Genomic DNA, 23683 nt, shown 5'->3' with positions numbered 1-23683 from the left:
GTAATAGAGAATTAAATGTAATTCTAGATGAACTAAATTTTTAGAATCATCAAAGAGATGATCTTAATTTATGAAAGGGACACTGTATTGTTGTTCTACTACAATCAGTTAACATATGTTTTATTTCATGTTATTTTATATGGGTGATATTTCTGTATTTCATTAACAACCATATATGTATATATAATAAAACATAAATAAAAGTGGACTATATTATATCAATACACAGGCACAAGCAATTCCACAAACAGACTCAATTGTAAGAAAAATATACCTGCCGGAGTAGGGGAAGATGGCACTGTAGAAGCAACTCAGGATTGCAGCTCTCAGTGAAGACGCAGAGGGTGAGTTCATGCCACATTTCCAGACAGATCTTTGTTGCCCACAGAACGGGGAAATTCCCAGGTGTAGGAGAGACAGGGGACGCCAGTGCAGCTGTCTTGGCTGGCGCGGCTGTTTTGACCAGCACCGCAGCACAGGGGCACGCCACACAAAACACACTGGTCTGGGTGCCCTGTTAAACCGGCAATTTGAGATTTGGGAGGGCAGATTAGCATATTCATATGATTAAATGGGACTTGGACAGTGAGCCAGGCCAGGAGATTCCTGGGAAGCAAACTGTGAGCCAGTGAGTCACTCCATGGGAAAACACACAGATCCCGGTGCCCTTTCAGCAGGCGACTGAAACACCTGGGAGAGAGTCAACCATTCAACTTAAAAAAAACAAAAGGGCTCTGAGGCAGGGAGCCAGGTGATCAGGCTTGACAGGTCCCACCCCCACAGGGACAAACAAAACGGCGATTTGAAACGTTCTGGGTTGAGTTTCATGGCGGGCACAGCTGAACCTAGGACAGTGCAGCTCGGTGGGGGAGGGTCATCTGCCATTACCGAGACATTCGGCCCCTACTGAGGTACTCTCCCATTCCTGACGCAGCCTGCCATTGCCGAGGCAACCCACAATAACAGAGAGACTCCAGCAACAGGGCGAAGCCCACGGCAGCAAGGCAGAGCCCACGGCAGCAGGGTGGAGCCTCGGCAGGCAAATAGTGACTAAACTGCCTTTAACTAAGGTAAAGGAATAGGTGAAAACATTTTACAGTAACCCCTTCCTGAAAGCAGTGATTATATTAATAATAAGGTCTAATAGTATTTAATCATATTTACCTGTCTCTAGCTGGAGAATAATGGTCATCCATGACATGATGTCTAAACATTTGGCTAATTGTATTATAATGTCCAAATTATTAAGTGTCCCTCGAAGACCCTGTTCCACATTCCGACTAAAACAACAAGGTCCATTAAATATTTTAGTAAATAATTTTACATACTAAGAAACGAGGGTTATTTTAAAAAGCAATAGAAAAAGAAAAAGTTACTATATTGTGAAGTCCAAATTTTGTTTTAACTAATTTCAACCCTGGCTAAAGGTATAAGTTTCAGTTGAAGGTTGATAGGAAAGTAATATTACTGCTGCAACAGATGTAGCATAAGAAGCTCAAATTAAGCTAATAACAGTGGGGATATGATAAGGACTATCGAAGTTATTAATGGATGGCTATCAGGTCTCTAGTGCTGATATTCAATAATGTACTCAAGAGGAGGAGTAGATTTATTTGGAGAAACTATGTTCAGTGTTAGACACATCTGTATACATGACCTATAGAATGGAGACTGAGATGCCTCATAGGTGGCTGGATATGAGTTCAGAGCTTAGGAGAACAAGTCAAAATTTGCACACTTTGCATTTTGCACCATCTCCCTTGATACCACCCTGGTCCAAATTACCTTCTTTGTGGATATACCATAACAATAGCTATCTAAGTAAACTCTTGATTCAACTCTCACCTCATCCGTGATGACACACAACAGCCCTTTAAAGCACAATTAAGATATGGCACATCACATTGTAGAATGAAAGATATGAGTCCAGCTTTTTAATATATTCCATCGGTGAACTAATTTTCCTATCCTGCCTGACCCACCCTTTCCATATTAATTGTGGTGCCACTTTATCATGTGTCAAGTTCACATATAAGTATCAGTATAAATGTATATATATTATTCTTTTACTATTGATTCCCTTCAATATGTCTATTTTGCTGCTGTTATTCAAGTTCCATCCTATTTTTAATTACTCACACCTGCTGGTAAATTTTTCTCTTCTTTTTTCAAAATAGATTTATTGGCATGTCCTTATATTTTCATATAATGTCTAGAACAAGTTTATAAAAATTTCACATAAAATTGTGTTTGTTATGGCATTACATTTATAAACTAATTTATGGACAATTGATATCTTTATTATGTGAAGTTATTCTACCCATGCATAGGACATATCTCTCATTAGTTCCTTACCCGAAGTTTTACATCTTACTTAAAGGTCCTGTGAATTCTTAGTACATGAATTTTGTTAGATACTTCGGGTTACTTTTGAGAATAGTACTTACATCTTACTAGTTATTACCCATATTATAAGTTGATCTATGGCCAGCTATTTGGCAGAACTTTTATATCAGTTTTAATATTTTGATTATATTGGGTTTCCTATGTAGATAATCCTATTATCAACAAATAATGATGGTTTTCATCGCTTCTCTTCCAATCTCTTCCAATCCTAAAACCTCTTACTTCCTTTCATTTTCTTTTCTTAACATTTTTTCAGGACCTGAAGTACTATTTTAAGCAATGGCAATATTAATAAACATCCATCTCTTATTTCTGCTATTAATGTAAATTTCTCTAAAGTTTTTCCATTAAATATAATGCTTGCTTTATCTAGCCTTTACGAAGTGTAGGTGGTTCTCTTCTAGTTTGCTATCTTAAGTGAATAGAAGTTGAACAATTAATTATTTTTTCTGCCGCTAGTAAGATTTATTTCGCATTTGTCCACTAATAGATAAATTACCATAACCATTTTTCTGGTGTCTCACCATCATGATTTAAATTCATGGTTAGATTTACTTAAAGTAAGATTTCTTACATCTGTTTGTAACGAAAATGGTCTTCTTAAGCTGAACACAGAGGCACATAGACCCAGTATCTGCTCCTAGAGGATTGATTGAGCCCAGGAGTTCCAGTCTAGCCTGGGCAACATAGTGAGACTGACTTTGAAAAAAACAAAAAGAAAATGGATTATGATATTTCATCATTCTGTAAGAATTAGAGTTAAAGTTATGTTAGTTCCAGAAAAAGAATTAGGCAACTTTACTTCTTTATCTGTTTCTAGAGCCATTTGTTTAGAACAGCAATTAGTTCTCAAAAACTTGGTTCAAACCTACCTGTAATATCTTTTTTAGTCTGAAATTCTTTTTATGAGTGGATGAGTGGAAAAGAGTAGTTTGTCTTTGAGTACCATTCAACCTATTTGCTGGTTGTTATTTTACTTTCATTTCTTCTCCTGTCAATTTAACTACTTTATACCTATTTCAGAAATGTAACAATTTTGCCTACATTGAAAATTTAATAACAATTTCAAAATCATTATTATTTTTAAAGAATTTTTCTTATCTGTAGTTGTTTCCCTTTTTCAAAGTTTTATTCATTTCTACCTCTCATTTTTCATGTACAGTCCTTTTATTGTATTGCTGTCATCGATGTTTTCAAATAACTAACTTTTGGGTTAACATACATTCTCTCTTATCTTTCACTTGTTTTTCTTACTGTCTGTGTTTCATTTTGTCTCAGTGTCACTGAGTTTTCCCTAATCTTTATTAATTCCATAAATATATACACCTACTATGTACTCACAAAATTAAAAATTTGACATCAAAAAAGATATCTGCACTTTCATGAATACAGTGATAAGGGCACAAAGTACGTAATAGTTCCAACATGGAAAATAGGAAATCCATCCCTTCAAGCATTTATCCTTTGTCTTACACAGAATCAAATTATACTCTTTTAGTTATCTTAAAGTGTACAATTAAATTATTTTGACTACAGTCACCCTGTTCTGCTCTCAAACACTAGGTTATATTTATTCTTTCCATTCTTTGTACCTATTAACCATCTCCGCATCCCCTTCATACCCTGCCACCCATCCCAGCTTCTAGTAACTGTCCTTCTGCTCTCCATCTCCATATGTTAAATTGTTTTGATTTTTAGATCCCACAAATAAGCGAGAGCATGAAATGTTTCTGTTTCTGTATCTCTTATTTCTCTTGATGTAATGACCTCCAGTTCCATCCATGTCGTTGCAAATGACAGAATCTTATTTCTTTCTAGCTGAATAGTACTCCATCGTGCATAAATACATTTTCTGTATCCATTCATATGCTAGTGGACATGTAGGTTACTTCCAAATCTTGGCTATTGTGAATAGTATTGCAACAAATATGATAGTGCAAATATGTCTCTGACATATTGATTTCCCTTCTTTTTGGCATTTACCAAGCAGTGGGATGATGGATCATATGGTAGCTCTAATTTTAGTTTTTTGAGGAACCTCCAAACTGTTCTCCATAGTGGTTATACTAATTTACATTCCAAACAACAGCATACAAGGGTTCCCTTTTCTTCACATACTTGTCAGCATTTATTATTGTTTGTTTTTGAATATAAGCCATTTTAACTGGGGTGAGTTAACATATTGTAGTTTTGATTTGCATTTCTTTGATGATCAGTGATGTTGAGAACCTTCTGGTATGCCTGTTTGCTATTTGTATGTCTTCTTTTGAGAAATTTCTATTAAAATCTTTTACACATTTTTAAATTGGCTTATTGAATATTTTTTCCCTATAGAGTTATTTGAGTTCCTAACACATTCTGGTTATGAATCCGTTTACAGGTGGATAGTTTCTTTGCAAATGTTTCCTCCCATTCTGTGGGTTGTCTCTTCATTTTGTTATTTCCTTTGCTGTGTTGAAGCTTTTTAACTTGATATGATCCCTTTTGTCCACTTTTGCTTTGTTTGCTTGTGTGTGGGGTATTACTCAAGAAATTTGCTCAGACCAATGTCCTGGAGAATTTCTTGAATGTTTTCTTATAGCAGTTTCATAGTTTGAGATCTTTAATCCATTCCATTTTAATCCATAGATTTAGGTCTTTAATCCATTTTAATTTGATTTTTGCATATGGTAAGAGATAGAGGTCAAGTTTCATTATTCTGCATATGTATATATCCAGTTTTCCCAGCACCATTTATTGGAGAGACTTTTCTTTCTCCATTGTATGCTCTTGGTACCTTTATCAAAAATGAGTTTGCTGTAGGTGTGCAGATTTGTTTCTGGGTTCTCTATTGTGTTCCATTGGTCTACATGTCAGTTTTTATGCCATACCATGCTGTTTCAGTTATTATAACTCTGTAGTATAATTTGAAGAAAGATAATGTGGTTTCTTCAGTTTTGTTCTTTTTGCTCACAATAGCTTTGGCTATTCTAGGCCTTTTGTGGCTCCACATAAATTTTAGAATTATTTCTTCAGTTTCTGTGAAGAATGTCATTGGTATTCTGATAGGGATTGCATTGAATCTGTGGATTGCTTTGGGTCATATAGGAAGTTTAACAATATTGATTACATCAGTCCATGAAATGGAATACTCTTGCATCTGTCATCTTCAATTTCCTGTACCAGTGTTTTATAGTTTTCATTGTAGAGATCTTCCATTTCTTTTATTAAGTAAATTTCTAGGTATTTAATTTTATTTGTGATTGTTATAAATGGAATTACTTTCTTGATTTTTTCAGATTGTTCACTGTTGCCATACAGAAATGCTATTGATTTTTGTATGTTGATCTTTTATCCTGCAACTTTACTGAATTTATCAATTTGAATAGTTTTTTAGTGGAGTCTTCAGGTTTGTCCAAATATAAGATCATGTCATATGCAAACAAGAATAATTTTGTCTTCCAACTTTACAATGTAGATGACCTTTATTTATTTCTCTTGTCTGATTGCACTAGCTAGGACTTCCAGTACTATGCTGAATAAAAGTGGTGAAACCGGGCATCCTTACTGTGTTCCAGATCTTAGAGGAAAGGCGTTCAGCTTTTCTACATTCAGTATGATGCTATTTGTGAGTCTGTTGTATATGGCTTTTATCATGTTGAGGTATGTTCCCTGCATCCCCAGTTTTTTGAGGGTTTTTATCTTGAAGAGATGTTGAATTTTTCAAATGCTTTTTTAGCATCAATTAAAATAATCATGTGCTTTTAGTACTTCATGATACATCATGTTAAATGATTTGTATCCAATAAATCATCCTTGCATCTCAAAAATAAATTTCACTTGGTCATGATGAACGACCTTTCTAATGTCTTATTGAATTCAGTTTGTTAATATTTTTTAAGGATTTCTGCATCAATATTCATCAGAGATATTGGGCTCTAGTTTTCTTTTTCTGATGTGTCTTTGGTTTTGATATCAAAATAAGAATGGCCTGGTAGAATGAGTTTGGAAGTGTTCTCTCCTCCTTTACTTTTTGAAATAGTTTGAGTAGACGTGGTACTGGTTCTTCTTTAAATGTCTGTTAGAATTCACCAGTGAAGCCATTGGGTTTGGGCTTTTCTTTACTGGGAGACTGTTCATTATGGTTTTTATTTGTTATTTATCTGATTAGCTATTGGATTTCCTCATGGCTCAATCATGTAAGTGTCTAGGAATTTATGCATTTCCTCTATATTTTCCAACGTATTGGCACATAGTTGCTCACAGCAGCCACTAATTATCCTTTGAATTTCTGTGGTATCAGTTGTAATGTGTCCCTCTTCATCTCTGATTTTGTTTATTTGGATCTTCTCTCTTTTTTCCTTTGTTAGTCTGGCTAAAGGTTTGTCAATTTTATCTTTCAAAAAAACAACTTTTCTGTTTCACTGATCTTTTGTATTGTTTTCTATTTTAAATCCAATAACTCTTAGCTTTGCTCTTTTGCGGCTACTTTCTTCTTTTCTCCCACAGATATACCAAGTTTATTACAGATAAGGTAATTTCATTATAGATAAGATAAGGTAAGTTTATTTAACCAAGCTACAAAGATCATTATCATAACGAACGGGAGAAAATGAAAATGGAGTCTGTAGGTATCTGTGTTTGTTATGCAGTTTCAGTCAAATGGTTACAAATGGATTTCTCATATCAATTCCAAATATACACACCCTTATATGTAAAAAACGATATTAGCCAGTTGTAATACTCATTTAGCATCTTGGTTATTACTGGCAATAAAATTTTCTTAACATAGGGTATGTAACAGGAAAAATAAAATAAAATAATGACAACAAAGTATGTTCTATCCAGTCCATTCTAAACTGACAAGAATACCTTATCAATACTTTATATAGGCAATCGGACAGATACTTGAGGGCTGTTTGCACACATCAAGTTGTTAGCAGGCAGGGAAGGGAGCAGCAAAAGCTGAGGTTGCTTTCTCACTAACTAGCAGACGCAGTCTTGCCTCATAAGAAAACTAAGGACTGAATAAATGACTTTGGCATCTATTCAATTTTCCCCTTTTATTTACACATAAATTACTTTGACAGCCTACTGAAGGACAGGTAATTCTCATCTCCCTCCCCCTCATAAGTAAGTGCCAAAAGCACCCAAACTTGTCACTTATGCAATAAACTGACCAAAACAAAACAAAAACAGAAATGGTTTTTGAAACAAACAACCACCTTTTGGGAGTGGATCATAAGTGCAATTTTTTGTTTATTTTTTTTTTCCGTACATAGATATAGTAAAAAGGAAAGAAGAAGTGCTTGGGGACAGGGTTGACAAAAAAGACAAAATAAAGAACATACATAGGAAGTATTCATAAGAATGCTGGTATCTCATGCAGGAGTTTTCCTCAAATGTGTTCAATCAATCCGAGCTATCTACTGTGAGCACTCTCCCATTTGCAGAACTTCGCCTTTAATCCACGTTAAAGAGGATAAGAGTCTAGGCTATTTATCTTAAAAGCAGTTTACAAAACAATGCTTTTTACTTCATAAGGAGAATCTGAAGAGTTCCAAGTACTTAAAAATGGCTATTTTCTAGATCTTACAGGTATGCTTCATTGTTTATTGTTTTTCTTTTTCTGCTCTGTGTATTTTCAAATGGTCTCTTGAAGGTCACTAATTCTTTCTCCTGCTTGATCTATTCTGCTATTAAGTGACACTGATGTGTTCTTCAGAATTTCAATTGCATTTTTCAACACTAGAATTTCTGCCTATTTTTAATTATTTCAATCTCTTTGTTAAACTTATAGAACTTGGAATTCCTTCTCTGTGTTATATTGAATTTCATTGAGTTTCCTCAAAACAGCAGTTTTGAATTTGCTATCTGAAGGGTCACATCGGTCACATCTCTGTTTCTCAAGGATTGGTCCCTGGTGCCTATTTAGTTCATTTGGTGAAGTCATGTTTTCCTAGATCATCTTGATGCTTGCAGCTGGTCTTGGGTGTATTGGCATTGAAGAGTCAGGTATTTATTGCAGTCTTGGCTTGTGCATACCCATGCTTCATGGGAAAACTTTCCAGGTATTCAAAGAGACTTGGGCCCCAAGCCCAATAATGCTGTTTTTTACAGACTCACAGAAGTACTGCCTTGGTGGTGTTTGATAAGATCCAGAAGAATTCTCTGGATTACCAGAGACTCTTATTCTTTTCCCTACTTTCTCCCAGACAAATGGAGTCTCTTTCTCTCTCTCTCTGCTGAGGGGTGCTCTGTGATGCAAGCACCCCTGTGGCTACCACCACTGGGACTGCACAGGGTAAGACCTAAAGCCGGAACAGCACTAAGTCTTGCCCATGGCCCACTGTAACCACTACTTGATACACTACCTATGTTCACTCAAGGTCCTAGGGCTCTACAATCACCAGGTGGCAAAGCCAGCCAACTTTGTGTCTTTCACTTCAGGGTGGTAGGCCCTGATCGGATCCGCAGATGTTATCAGGGAGCCAGGGACTAGAGCCAAACACCCTAGAAATTTGCCTAATGTTATATTCTACTGTGGCTAAGCCGGCACTCAAACCATAATACAAAGTCCTTCCTGCTCTTCCCTCCCCTTTCCACAGGTAGAAGAGCCTCTCCCTGTGTGAACTACCACCAGTGGCCCACAAGGAGGTTCTGTCAGACCACTGCAATGTTCACCGAAAAGCCAAGGTTTCTTCTGTCAGCTGTGGTGAATACTGCCAGGCCCGGGACTCACCCTTCAGGTCAATAGGCTCCCCTCTGGCCCAGGGCAGATACAGAAATGCTAAGAGACTAAGCTTAGACTCAGGGACCCCAAGAGCCTGCCTGTTACTCCTAACCCACTGTGGCTGAGCTGACATCTAAGCTACAAGACAAAGTCACATTAGTTTTCCCTCTGCTTTCTCAAACAGAAGCAGTCTTTCATCATCATAGCCACCATAGGTGGGAATGTGCCAGGTCACCTGTGAAGCCTGCATGTCTCAGAGCCCAATCCGCACAGCATAGTTCCCAGGTATCACTGCTGGTTATTCAGGGCCCAGGAAATCTTTAGTCAGCAGGTGATTAATCCTGCAGGACTGGGTCCTTCCCTTCAAGGCAGCAACTTCCCTTTTGGCCCAGTATGTGCTTATATCCTTCAAACATAACCAACCTAAAGCTCTCTTAGAAAATCCAGTATCTGTGTAAAATTCTCAATTATAATTCTAAGTCAAATACTCAGTTATTTATTTAAAATAGGATGCATAAGTATGGTATTCTAACTGGCCATATTCTAACTGGCCAAAATTTCTTGAACATTCCAAGTATGTACAATGTAAATTATGTGCATATTTCTTGATAGCTTCAACTATTATTTCCATGATTCTTATTCCATTAAGCCTGCCTATACTTCACCAGTTTGATCAGAGATATTCAATAAGCTTAAGACCTGGAACTGCAGATTTTCCTAGCCATTTTTCCCACTGTACATGCTTTAAAAGCCTATTATTCTTTCTTCCTAATTTTAAAAATCAGTCAGATTTTAATTTTTTTCCTATATATTAAATTACCAATTATCTATTTCATTCATGAGTATAATTAGTTGGTTCTACCTAGATATATCAATATGTAATTGAAAACTGGTTCTTCTGAATTATTTTGAGCTATTACAATAAGATAACATATAGGTTATCTAAAATTACAAAATAAGTCATATTTCATTTTAATCTCATTATGTAGGTTATTGAATAGCATCTTATTTTTCCTTGACTAGGAAAAACATGTGTGCATGTGTCAAAGGTTTATTTTTAATAAATATTAAATATATGTAAGCTACATATTGTTAAAGATAATTTTTATAATCAACAAAATTCATCTTGAATAAGTATGCATAAACTATTTTTTAAATTGAGTGAATACATTTTAAAAGGAATAACACAGATACACAACATATTAAAAATATACTTAATGCTGAGATACAATTATTATATATATATATTTTTTAATTTTACTTTAAGTTCTGGTGCAGAATGTGCAGGTTTGTTACAAAGGTATATGTATGCCTTAGTGGTTTGCTGCACTTATTAACCTGTCTTATAAATTCCCTCCACTTGGCCCTGTCCCCAACAGGCCCCTCCTGTTGTTACCCTCCCTGTGTCCATGTGTTCTCATTGTTTGACTCCCATTATAAGTGAGAACATATGTTGTTTGGTTTTCTCTTCCTGTGTTAGTTTGCAGAGAATGATGGCTTCCAGCTTCATCCATATTCCTGCAAAGGATATGATCTCATTCATTTTTATGGCTGCATAGTATTCCATGGTGTATAAGTACCACACTTTCTTTATCCAATCTGTCATTGATGGACATTTGAGTTGGTTCCATGTCTTTGCTATTGTGAATAGTGCTGCAATAAACATACCTGTGCATGTGCCTTTATAGTAGAAAGATTTTTATTCTTTTGGGTATGTATCCAGTAATGGGATTGCTGAGTCAAATGGTATTTCTGGTTCTAGATCCTTGAGGAATTGCCAAACTGTCTTTCACAATGTTCAGCTGGTTAACATTCCCACTAATAGTGTAAAAGTGTTCCTATGTCTCCACAGGCTTGCCAGCATCTATTGTTTCTTGACTTTTTAATAATCAACATTCTAACTGGCATGCAATTGTATCTAATTTTGGTTTTGATTGCACTAATGCATTTCTCTAATGATCAGTGATGTTGAGCTTTTTTTTTTCTTAATATGTTTCTTGGCCATTCAAATGTCTTCTTTTGAGAATCGTATATTCATATCCTTTGTCCACTTTTTGATGGGGTTGTTTGTTTCTTGTAAATTTGTTTAATTTTCTTGTAGATTCTGGATATTAGGCCTTTGTTGGATGGGTAGATTACAAAAAAAATTCTCCCATTCTATAGGTTGCCTATACACTCTGATGATAGTTTCTTTTGCTGTGCAGAAGCTCTTTATTAGATCTCATTTGTTAACTCTGGTTTTTGTTGCAATTGCTTTTGGTGTTTTTGTAATGAATTCTTTGCCCATGCCTATGCCCTGAATGGTTTTACCTGGCTTTTCTTCTAGGGTTTTGATGGTTTTGGGTTTTACATTTAAGTCTTTAATCCATCTTGAGGTAATTTTTGTATAATGTGTAAGGAAGGGATTCAGTTTCAGTTTTCTGTCTATGGCTAACTGGTTTTCTCAGCATCATTTATTGAGTAGGAAATCCTTTCCCCATTGCTTGTTTTTTTTGGGTTTGTCATTTCTGAGTCTCTGTTCTATTCCATTGGTCTGTATTTATGTTTTTGTACCAGTGCCATGCTGATTTGGTTACTGCAGCCTTGTAGGATAGTTTGCAATCATGTCAATAGTAGTTTGATGTGAATAACATTAAACCTATAAATCACTTAGGGCAGTGTGGCCATTTTCACAGTATTGATTCTTCTTATCCATGAAGATGGAATGTTTTCCCTTCTGTTTATGCCCTCTCTTATTTCCTTGAACAGCTGTATGTAGTTCTTTCTGAAGACGTCCTTAACATCTTTTGGTAGCTGTATTCCTAGGTATTTTATTCTCTTTGTAGCAATTGTGAATGGGGGTTCATTCATGAGTTGACTCTGTGTTTGTCTATAGCCAGTGTAAAGGGATGCTAGTAATTTTTGCACATTGATTTTGTATCTTGAGACTGCTGAAGTTGCTCATCAGCTTACGGAGTTTTGGGGCTGAAACGATGGGGTATTCTAAATACAGAATCATGTCATCTGCAAAGAGAGACAATTTGAGTTCCTCTTTTCCCATTTAAATACCCTTTATTTTTTTCTCTTGCCTGATTGTCCTTGTCAGAACTTTCAGTTCTTTGTTTAATAGCAGTGGGAGAGAGGGCATCCTTGTCTTGCACTGGTATTCGAAGGTGATGCTATCAGCTTTTGCCATTTCAATCTGTTGATGGTTGTGGGTTTGTCATAAATAGCTCTTATTATTTTGAGATATGTTCCATGAATACATAGTTTATTGAGAGTTTTTAATATTAAGTGATGTTGAATTTTATCAAAGGTTCCTTCTGCATCTATTGAGATAATCATGTGGTTTTTGCCTTCGGTTTTGTTTATGGAATGGATTACATTTGTTGATTTGCATATGTTGAGTCAAACTTGCATCCCAGGGATGAAGCCAACTTGATTGTGGTGGAAAAGTGTTTTGAGGTGCTGTTGTATTTGGTTTGCTAGTATTTCACTGAGGATTTTCGCATTGATGTTCATCAGGGATATTGGCCTGAAGTTTTCTTTTTTTTTTTTTTTTATTGTGTTTCTTCCAAATTTTGGTATCAGGAGAATGCTGGCTTTATAAAATGAGTTGGGGAGGAGTACCTCCTTTTCAATTGTTTGAAATAGTTTCAGAAGAAATGGTAGTAGCTCCTCTTTGTACCTCTAGTAGTGTTTGGCTATGAGTCCATCTGGTCCTGGGTTTTTTTTTTTTTTGGTTGGTAGGCTATTAATTACTGCCTCAATTTCAGAGCTTGTATTGGTCTTTTTTGGATTTTGACTACTTCCTGTTTCAGTTTTGGAAGGTTGTATGCATTCAGGAATTTATCCATTACTTCTAGATTTTCTAGCTTATGTGTTTAGGGGTATTCATAGTATTCTCTGATGGTAGTTTGTATTTCTGCGGTGTCAGTTGTGATATCCCCTTTATAATTTATTATTGTGTCTATTTGATTTTTCTTTCTTTTCTTCTTTATTCTTCTAACAGTCTATCTTGCTATTTTTTCAAAAAATCAGCTCCTAGATTCATTGATTTTTTTTTTTTGAAAGTTTTCATGTCTCTGTCCCTTCAATTCTGCTCTGATTTTAGTGGCTTCTTGTCTTCTGCTAGCTTTGGATTCGTTTTCTCTTACTTCTCTAGCTCTTTGACTGGTGATGTTTGGGTGTCAATTGGAGATTATTCTGTCTTTCTGATGTGGGTATTTTAGTGCTTATAAATTTCCCTCTTAACACTGCTTTAGCTGTGTCCCAGAGATTCTGGTACATTGTTTCTTTGTTCTCATTCATTTCAAATAACTTCTTTATTTCTTCCTTAATTTCTTTATTTACTCAGAAGTCATTCAGGAGCAGCTTGTTCAACTGCCATGTAATTTTGTGGTCTTGACTCTATCCAATTTTCTAATCTGTATTTTTTAATTGGGACATTTAGCCCATTTACATTTAAGGTTAGAATTATTATGTGTGAATTAGATTCTGTCATCATGATGCCTTCTAGTTATTTTGCACACTTACTGATGCAGTTACTTGATAGTGTCATTGGTCTTTATATTTTGGTGTGTTTTTGCAGTGGCTGGTACCGCTTTTTTCTTTCCATATTTAGTGCTTCCTTTAAGAGCTCTTGCAAGGCTGGCCTGGTGGTGATGAAATCCCTCAGCATTTGCTTGACTAGAAAAGATTTTATTTCTCCTTGGCTTATGAAGCTTAGTTTGGTTTGATATGAAATTCTGGGTTGAAGATTCTTTTCTTTAAGAATGTTGAATGTTGACCCCCTCACTCTCTTCTGGCTTGTAAGATTTCTGCTGAGAGGTCCAATGTTAGTCTGATGGGCTTCCCTTTGTAGGTGATCTGGCCTTTCTCTCTGGCTGCCCTTAACATTTTCTCCTTCATTTCGACTTTGGAGAATCTGATGATTATATGTCTTGTTGTTGGTTTTCTTGTGGAATATCTTAGTGGTGTTCTCGGTACTTCCTGAATTTGAATGTTGGCCTGTCTTGCTAGGATGGGGAAGTTTTCCTGAATTACATCCTGAAATGTCTTTTCCAGCTTGTTTGCATTATCCCTGTCTCCTTCATGTAGTCCAATCAATCACAGGATTAATCTTTTTACCATAGTCCCATATTTCTTGAAGTCCTTGTTCATTCCTTTTCATTCTTTTCTCTCGAATCTTGTCTGCATGCCTTATTTCAGCAAGATGGTCTTCAAACTCTGATATCTTGTCATCTGCTTGTTTGATTTGGCTATTGACACGTGTATGTTTCGTGAAGTTCTTGTGGTGTGTTTTTCAGCTCCATCAGGTCATTTATGTCCCTCTCTAAACTGGTTATTCTAGTTAGAAACTCCTCTAACCTTTTGTCAAGGTTAACGATTCTTAGCTTCTTTGCATTGGGTTAGAACAGACTCCTTTAACTCAGCAGAGTTTGTTTTTTCCCATCTTCTGAAGCCTACTTCTGTGAGTTCATCCAACTCATCCTTTGTCCAGTTCTGTGCCCTTGCTGTAGAAGTGTTGCAATCATTTAGAGGAGAAAAGGCACTCTGGTATTTTGGGTTTTCAGTGTTTCTTCACTGATTCTTTCTCATCTTCATGAGTTTGTTTAGTTTTAATCTTTGAGACTGCCGACTCTTGGATGGGTTTTTGTGAGGACTTTTTGTTGTTGTTGATGCTGCTGATGTTGCTTTCTCTTTGTTTTCCTTTCAGTGGTTAGGTCCCTCTTCTGTAGGGCTACTGTGGTTTGCTGAGTGTTCACTTCAGGCCCTATTTATCTGGTTAGTTCTCATGCCTAGGGATATCACTTAAAGAGGCTGGAGAACAGCAAAGATGGGTGCCTGCTTCTTCCTCTGGAATCTCTGACTTCAAGGGGTACCAACGCGAGGCCAGTGGCATCACTCCTGCATAGGGTGTTTGACAACCCCTGTGGGTCTCACCCAGTTGAGTGGCATGAAGAATAGGAGTCATTTAATGAAGCACTCTGACTGTCATTTCGTGAGAAGGAGTGTGCTTCCCTGGAGGGAAACCCACTTGTCTAGACTGCCTGGATTCCTCAGAACTACCTGTAGGAAAGGCTAAGTCTGCCACCCTTCTCCCTTGGGGTTCAGGCCCAGGGAGATCAGAGTTCTGTCGCCGAACTCCTGGCTGGAGTTGTTGGAGTTCCTGCAGGGAGGCACTCCCCAGTGAGGAGGGGTGGGTCAGGGTCAGGCCTGAAGTCCTCTGACTGTAGTCTGCCACAGCTGGTATGTTGGGCTATGGAGGACACCTCTTGGGACTAAGCTGTCCAGCCTCCCTGGCTCCAGCAGGAGAAAAGACCTGCCTGGAGCTATAGTGATGGCTGCTGTCCTTCCCCTGCCCGCGGAGCTTAGCATGTTAGGCAGCTGTCAGTCCCAGCGCTTGCTGCTGCCCCTCCCTTAAAGAGCTGGAAGTACTTAAACAGCAGGTAGCCGCAGCTGTGGTGCTGATCGTCCCTTCCCCGGAACTTGGAAAGCTTAAGCAGATTATAGTGGAGAGGCTGTTGAGAATCTGGATGGCTGGCAAGTTGGGACCCTCGGCAGTGGTGGCATGGGTTTACAAGTGGAATCTTCTGATCCATGGGTTGTACAGTTCCATGAAAAAAGCACGGCTTCCCAGCTGGGTAGCAGGCTCACTCATCGCCTCTCTTGGCTGGGGAGTGGAAGCTCCCATACCCCATGTTGCTCTCAGATGGGCTGCTGCACTTCACTCCTCTTCCTTCCTCTCTGTGGGTCACAATATTGCTTAGTCTGTTTGAAGAGGGAACCTGGATACCTCAGTTGCCAGTGCAGGATTCACACACTATTATGGTTCTTTTTAATGGCAGCCTCTGATCCCTGCTGCTTCTAATTGGCCATCTTGGCCCCTCCCCATGCCCTGCTGAGGTATAATTACTTTGAGTTATTTTTCGTTAATTTGAAGGCCTGGAAATTTAAACTATTTGTATTTAGTTTTTAATTAAAATAGTTTGTGACAATTAAACTTATATGATGTTTTGGCTCTTCCCATGTTAATCATAGTTTAAATATTGTATGACAACTTTTTATTTTTAATATAAGCCTTTTTAGCTAAATTAAATGTATTCAGAATATTTCATTTTGTATTTATCCATTGTAGAGTTCTAGAAATTAAGGAAAGAAGACCTAAAAATTTTGTCTAGGACCTCACATTTCTTAGATAGTAATATGCTAAATAAATTTATAGTAAATAATTAATTTTGATGTAAGTATAAAAATCAGTAAAAATACTATAAATAACTCACAGTTAAAGTTTAGACATTTTTCTACTAGAATATTTTAAAATACAACTTAGATTTTAATGTATCTTATATTTTTACAAAATTTATGTTTATACTCTAAGGTATGCTAAGACTAGTGTTACAATTTACTAATATTTTTCTCACATGTCCTTTTTAAACAATCATATTCTATTTACCTATTGCATATTCAAACAGATTATACTATACCTTTTGAGTGATTCATGTAACTAGTACTATTTTTTTGATTGTTCCTACTTTATTTTCACTATCGATGCACCTTCAAACCTCCTTGATATTGGCATTCAGAAGATTGACTTCTATGCACAGCTTCAACTGAGGTGCCGAATGTGGCTTTCTAAGCCAATGTGATATAAGAGTAGAGGAAAGCAGAGTACATGCTACCTCGGTTCCCATCCTTGATAGGCCATGGTTTACTAGTGGCTGCTGGCTAAATCTTATGCCATAATGACTATTTTTTTACTCTCTACTGTAGTTTCTGCTCTAGCATAATGTGGAAGACTTCATTCTACATTTACCCTTCAGTTAATGGTAACACATTTTTTCCTTATATCAGTCTTCCTAACTCTATTTTTTAAACCTTCTTATATCTAGTATAGAATGCTTTCATTAATTTTTAAACCTTCTCATATCTAGTATAGAATGCTTTCATTAACTATCTTCAACTATTCCCTTTTTCAATGTGCCTTCTGTTTCTTGCTGGGATGCTGACATTTTCAACTTATCTAATTTTGGAGAAGCTTAAGTTTAAGATGCATAGTAATATTGTAGCATCTAATGTTGTCTTAGATCAGCTGGCAATTTAGAAATAAGTCAATAGTACTTTGAAAATGATTAGTGACATATATATTGAAGTCTTGAAACTATGAGCATATTAATGAAATTCTATTCAGGGAATTAAAATGAAAATAAAATACCTTAGAGGATTCCAATAAAATAACGTGTATGTGTCTTGGTTTTAGAAACACAGGTGAATGATACCAATAGATTTTTTGTATAAAAAAAAAAAAGTGACTACCCAAGAGTTTTTTTTCTTATATCTGATTCCATTTGCAAATCATGGTAACATGGTACCATTTCTTTAATTTTAATTTTATTTTATTGTGTCAAGAACACTTACCATGAGGTCTACCCTCTTAACAAATTTTAAAGTCTACCATGCTGTACTGTTGACTACAGGTACCGTGTTGTAGGGCAGATCTCTAGAACTCATTCATCTTACCTAACTGAAAATTTATGATCTTTGATTATAGTTCATTTCTGCATCCACCCACCCCTGGGCAACCAACATCCCACTCTCTGATTCTATGAATTTGGCTATTTTGGATACTTACTTATTTAAGTGGAATTGTGTAGTATTTGTCCTTCTGTGACTGGGTTATTTCACATTATTTCTTAAGGACCTCAAGGTTCATCCATGTTGTTCCATATTGCAAAATTTTCTTCTTCTAAATGGTGAATAATATTCTGTCATATATGTATATACCTATTTCTTATTTTTTTATATATGGTAAGATGTTTAGTTTTTTTTTTTTATTGCATTTTAGGTTTTGGGGTACATGTGCAGAGCATGCAATACAGTTGCATAGTTACACACAGGGCAGTGTGTTTTGTTTGCTTTCTCCCCTTCACCCACATTTGGTATTTCTCCCCTGGCAATCCCTCCCCACCTCCCCCTCCCACTAGCCCTCCCCTTTTCCCCCTATAGACCCCAGTGTTTAGTACTCCCCTCTCTGTGTCCATGTGTTCTCATTTTTCATCACCCGCCTATGAGTGAGAATATGCGGTGTTTCATTTTCTGTTCTTGTGTCAGTTTGCTGAGAATGATGTTCTCCAGATTCATCCATGTCCCTATAAATGACACGAACTCATCATTTCTGATTGCTGCATAATATTCCATGGTGTATATGTGCCACATTTTCCCAATCCAGTCTATCATCGATGGGCATTTGGGTTGATTCCAGGTCTTTGCTATTGTAAACAGTGCTGCAATGAACATTCGTGTGCATGTGTCCTTGTAGTAGAACGATTTATAGTCCTTTGGATATATACCCAGTAATGGGATTGCTGGGTCAAATGGGATTTCTATTTCTAAGGCCTTGAGGAATCGCCACACCGTCTTCCACAATGGTTGGACTAATTTACACTCCCACCAACAGTGTAAAAGTGTTCCTTTTTCTCCACATCCTCTCCAGCATCTGTTGTCTCCAGATTTTTTAATGATCGCCATTCTAACTGGCGTGAGATGGTATCTCAATGTGGTTTTGATTTGCATCTGTCTGATGACCAGTGATGATGAGCATTTTTTCATATGATTGTTGGCCTCATATATGTCTTCTTTCGTAAAGTGTCTGTTCATATCCTTTGACCACTTGTGAATGGGCTTGTTTGTTTTTTTCCTGTAAATCTGTTTGAGTTCTTTGTAAATTCTGGATATCAGCCCTTTGTCAGATGGGTAAACTGCAAAAATTTTTTCCCATTCTGTTGGTTGCCGATCCAAAGTAATTTACAGAATCAACGCTATCCCCATCAAGCTACCATTGACTTTCTTCACAGAACTGGAAAAAACCACCTTGAACTTCATATGGAACCAAAAGAGAGCCCGCATAGCCAAGTCAATTCTAAGCAAAAAGAACACAGTGGGGGGCATCACACTACCGGATTTCAAACTATACTATAAGGCTCCAGTAATCAAAACAGCATGGTACTGGTACCAAAACAGAGATATAGATCAATGGAACAGAACAGAGGCATCAGAGGCAACACAACATAGCTACAACCATACAATCTTTGATAAACCTGACAAAAACAAGCAATGGGGAAAGGACTCCCTGTTCAACAAATGGTGTTGGGAAAACTGGCTAGCCATGTGTAGAAAGCAGAAACTGGACCCCTTCCTGAAACCTTACACCAAAATTAACTCCAGATGGATTAAAGACTTAAACATAAGACCCGGCACCATAAAAACCCTAGAAGGAAATCTAGGCAAAACCATCCAGGACATAGGAGTAGGCAAGGACTTCATGAACAAAACACCAAAAGCATTGGCAACAAAAGCCAAAATAGGTTGTTTTTATATCTGCATTATTGTTAACAGTCCTGAGGTTTTGTCATATGTAACTTTTATTTTGATGAGGTACATTCCTTATATGATTTATAGTTGAGGGTTTCTTATCCCAAAAGTGTTTTGAGTTTTCTCAAATGGCTATTCTGCATTTGTTTAGATGACCATTTGGTTCTGTCAGTGTGGTGCATTACATTTATAGATTTGCATACATCGAACCGTTTTTGCATTCCAGCATTAAATTCCATTTAATCATGATATGACCCTTTTAATGTGCTGCTAAATTCAGATTGCTAGTATTTTCTTGAGAAATTTTACACATATATTTATCAGGAAAATTGCTCTCTAATTTTCTTTTCTTCTAGTGTCTTAGTCAAGCTTTGGTATCAGGGAAATGAAGACCTCATAACATCAGCATGGAAACATTTCTTCTTAATTTTTTTAAAAGTTTGAGAAGGATTTTCATTCTTTCTTCTTTAAAGGTTTCATAGAATTTAACCATGAAACTATTAGGTCCTACACTTTACTTTGACATAGGATTTTTATTATTGATTCACTCTTCCTACTTGTTGCTCTGTCCAGATTTTCTTCATTATTCAGGTTGTATGTTTCTATGAACTTATCCAATTCTTTTAAGTTGTCCAATTTGGTAGCCTATAATTGTTTACAGTAGTCTCTTATTTTTGCATTTTTGTGGTGATATGATATGGCTGCCTCCCCACCCAAATCTCATCTTTAATTTTCGCATGTGGGAAGGGCCTGGTAATAGAATTATGGGAGCAAGTCTTTCCCCTGCTGTTCCCAATATAGTGAATAACTCTCACAAGATATGATGGTTTTATAAAGAGAAGTTTCCCTGCACGAGTTATCTCTTTCTTTTTGCTGCAGCCATCCGTGTTAGATATGATTCCTTCTTGCCTTGCACCACAATTATGAAGCCTCACAGCCATATGGAAATATAAGCGCATTTAACCTCTTTTTTCTTCCCAGTCTCTGGTATCAGCTGAATGAAAACATACATGTGGTGTCAGGCATACTGTTTCCTCTTTATTCATTTGAGTTTTTTCTAATTTTTATTAGTCTAACTAAACTTTTGTCAATTTTCTTTATCTTTTTAAATAACCATTTCTTTATTTATTTGATTTTTTTCCCTAGTCTCTACTCCATTTACTATCTAGTCACTATTTCTTTGGTTTTCTAGACTCTACATTTTTTATTCCTGCTCTGATCATTGTTAATTTTTTTCTTCTTCTAACATTGGGCTTTGTTTATTCCTCTTTCTCTAGTTTCTTGAGACATAATGTTAGGTTATATACTAGGGATGTTTCTCTTTTTTAAGGTTACTGTGTATCACTATAAAGTTCACTTGGAAAAATTGAACAAAATGGAGATCCAGAAATAGACCCACACACATGTGGTTAATAATTAATTTTTAACAAATGAACCAGGAATACACAATGGGGAAGTGATGGACTCTTTAATAAATAGGTTGGCAAAACTGGATATCCACATGCAAAAAGAAAAAAAAAATGAAATCAAACCCTTTTCTTACACCATACATGAAAACCAATTTAAAATGGATTAAAAACTTAAATATAAAATCTGAAACCATAATACTCCTAGATGAAAATGTAGGAGATAATCTCCTTGACATTGGCCTCAGCAATGATATTTTAGATTTGACCTAAAAAACACTGGCAATAAAACAAAAATCAACAAAATGAATAGACAATCTGTGAAATGGGAAAAATATTTATAAACCATATGTCCAGTAAGTAATTTCATATCTGAAATTAAACTGAGGCAAAAAAATCTTAATAGACATTGTCCCAAAGACACATGCCCATCCAGTATATGAAATAATACTCAACTTTACAAATCATCAGGGAAATGCAAACTAAAACCACAATGAAATACTACCTAGCACCTGTTAGAATGGCTGTTTTGCAAAACTTAAAAGATAGCTAAGAATGAAAGAAAAGGAAAGTCTTTCACAGGCTGACTCTACGGTGAAACTGCCATGATGGAAAACAGTATGGGTTTTCCCCTAAAGGTTAAAAATAGATTTTCCATATGATACAGCAATCTTACTTTTAGGTGTGTATGCAAAGGAAAATTAAACCACATCTTGTAGGGACATATGAATTCCTGTGGGAGCATTATTTAAATAGCCAAGATACAGAAACAACCTAAATATCTATCAACAGATAAGTAGATAAAGAAAAGATTGATATACTTACACTACGAAATACCATTGAGCCATAAAAAGATGAAAACCCTGCCATTTGCAAGCACACGGATGAAACTTGAGGAGATTATGTCAAGTGAAATAAACCAGACACAGAAAGACAAATATTGCATGATCTCACTTATGTGGAATCTTAAAAAAAGATTCCACATAATAAAGAAGAACTCATAATAAAGAAGAATAGAATGACAGGGGGGAAGAAAAGATGTTGGACAAAAGGTACAAATCCTCAGCATAAGATAAATATGTACCGGAGACCTAATGTCAGCCTGATGATTATAGTTAATAATAACATATTGCATATTTGTAACTTGTTAAGGTTAGATCTTAAGTATTCTCATTGCCCACACAAAAGAGGTAACTATGTGAGATGATGGGCATGTTTATTAGGTTATGGTAATCACTGCACAATGTATTTGTGTATTAAAATAGCAAGTCATACACCCCAAATGTATGCAATTGTGATCTGATTTCTTAAGAAAATTGTAAAATTATATAATTATATTAAAGTCAGTAATAGGAAAAAAATAGTTATGCTTGGTACATTCTTTCCTAAAGGCTTTAGTGTATGGCTTTCAAAGATTTGTAAGTTTTGTTTTTGTTTTTTAATAGTTAATAAGAAAAAAGTGGAAGTAGAAGATTTCTCAAGTTAATTTCAAGAAAAGTAATTTGTTTATACCTGAAGTGCAATATATTTGATTATCCAGCTTGTAAACACAATTTTAAAATATATTTACTATTGAAAGTACAAGTAAAAATACCTCTATTCTAAAGTCTAATTTTAAATTAAAATTAGTCAAAAATAGTTTTGATTATATTTTTTCTAACTGTTCTAAGTAAAGTATATGAGAATGATGCAAATGGGAATAAAACACATAAACATCTTGAGAAATCTCAAACACAGAGAGCACAAGAAAACAAACCATGCATTTAAAATGTTCAGAATGCTTTGCGGTGTTTATTTATCTTGGAAGCCTCAGCTCTTCAGATCTAATGATGAAGCAGGTGACCAACTACCAGGAGCACTAATCTTTAATCAACCCATAGTTGAAGCATGAAATTCTCACCCCAGACAAATAATTAGCTAATTTAATGGCTGTAGGATTGTCAAATAGGAAATGTGTATAGAAGCGTAATTTAGAATATTGCTGTCTGTTACTACTCTCACAATGTGAAAAGTAAAATGTCTCTATCTGGAACTTACATGATTATTTTTCTAACAAAATAATTTCCAAATAGGTCACATAGAAAAATGTCTCTTTGAATGTACTTTACACAAGTAAAACTATAATGTCTCATGTGATTTTTTAAAAAGAAATTTAAACCATGGTTTAGGTCATTCATTAAGTATCATCTTGTAACTAATAAGATGAAACAAAGCTAAATAGGACCAATTAAGTATATGATTTAAGTGTGAATATGTGGTGATTAAAAGAATAATCCAACTACCAGTAGAAGATTACTACAGTAAGGACTATAACAAGTATAACACTGTTCCTAAAAACAGTCCTTTGTTATGTTTATTTAACATTTGTTTTAATGTCAAACACAAATAGATCTTTAAATGAACAGTTTGGGAATTAAATCCATTGCTTCTGATTTGTATAGATTTTATGGTCTAAGAAATCTATACTGTCTGATTTGATTCCATTTAACTGTAAGATTTTCATGCATGTTGTACTCTACTATCTCCCAGAAAAATCATTATAATTGACTGAATGAAAGAAAATAAAAGGATTATTTCATATAAAAGTTTATTATGTGAAGGAAATTATTTAGGTCAGAAGCTAGAATCTATATAAAGTTAGCATTTAAAAATAAACACAAATCAAAAATTTTTACATTATTATTAAAGGGATAAGTTGTAAATAACTATCCTTGAGACCAGACCATTTTCTCTTGGAATGAAGTATGACATAAAATTAATGTTACCAATTTTGTGGCTTTATATTTTGGCATTTAATTCTTGGGGA

The 23683-nt window shown here is 35.7% G+C and overlaps 2 protein-coding genes across 3 annotated transcripts in view; one reads left to right on the top strand and one right to left on the bottom strand.

Moving 5' to 3' along the window:
• The window catches only part of LOC108591833 (uncharacterized), a 30419-nt gene extending 29927 nt beyond the window's left edge, over positions 1-492 (bottom strand). The window contains exon 1 of the mRNA XM_054255745.2: positions 275-492. Coding sequence (XP_054111720.2) covers positions 275-354 — 80 coding nt within the window. The 5' untranslated portion in view covers positions 355-492. The remainder of the gene's footprint in view (positions 1-274) is intronic.
• Positions 1-23683, top strand: part of LOC108590274 (uncharacterized) — a 105074-nt gene that overhangs the window by 63451 nt on the left and 17940 nt on the right. The window lies entirely within an intron of this gene.

The sequence above is a fragment of the Callithrix jacchus genome, chromosome 5 (assembly GCF_049354715.1).
Source record: "Callithrix jacchus isolate 240 chromosome 5, calJac240_pri, whole genome shotgun sequence".
In the NCBI taxonomy this organism is placed as follows: domain Eukaryota; kingdom Metazoa; phylum Chordata; class Mammalia; order Primates; family Cebidae; genus Callithrix; species Callithrix jacchus.
Note: the sequence above shows the minus strand (reverse complement) of the source record. Positions and strands in the feature narration are given on the sequence as shown.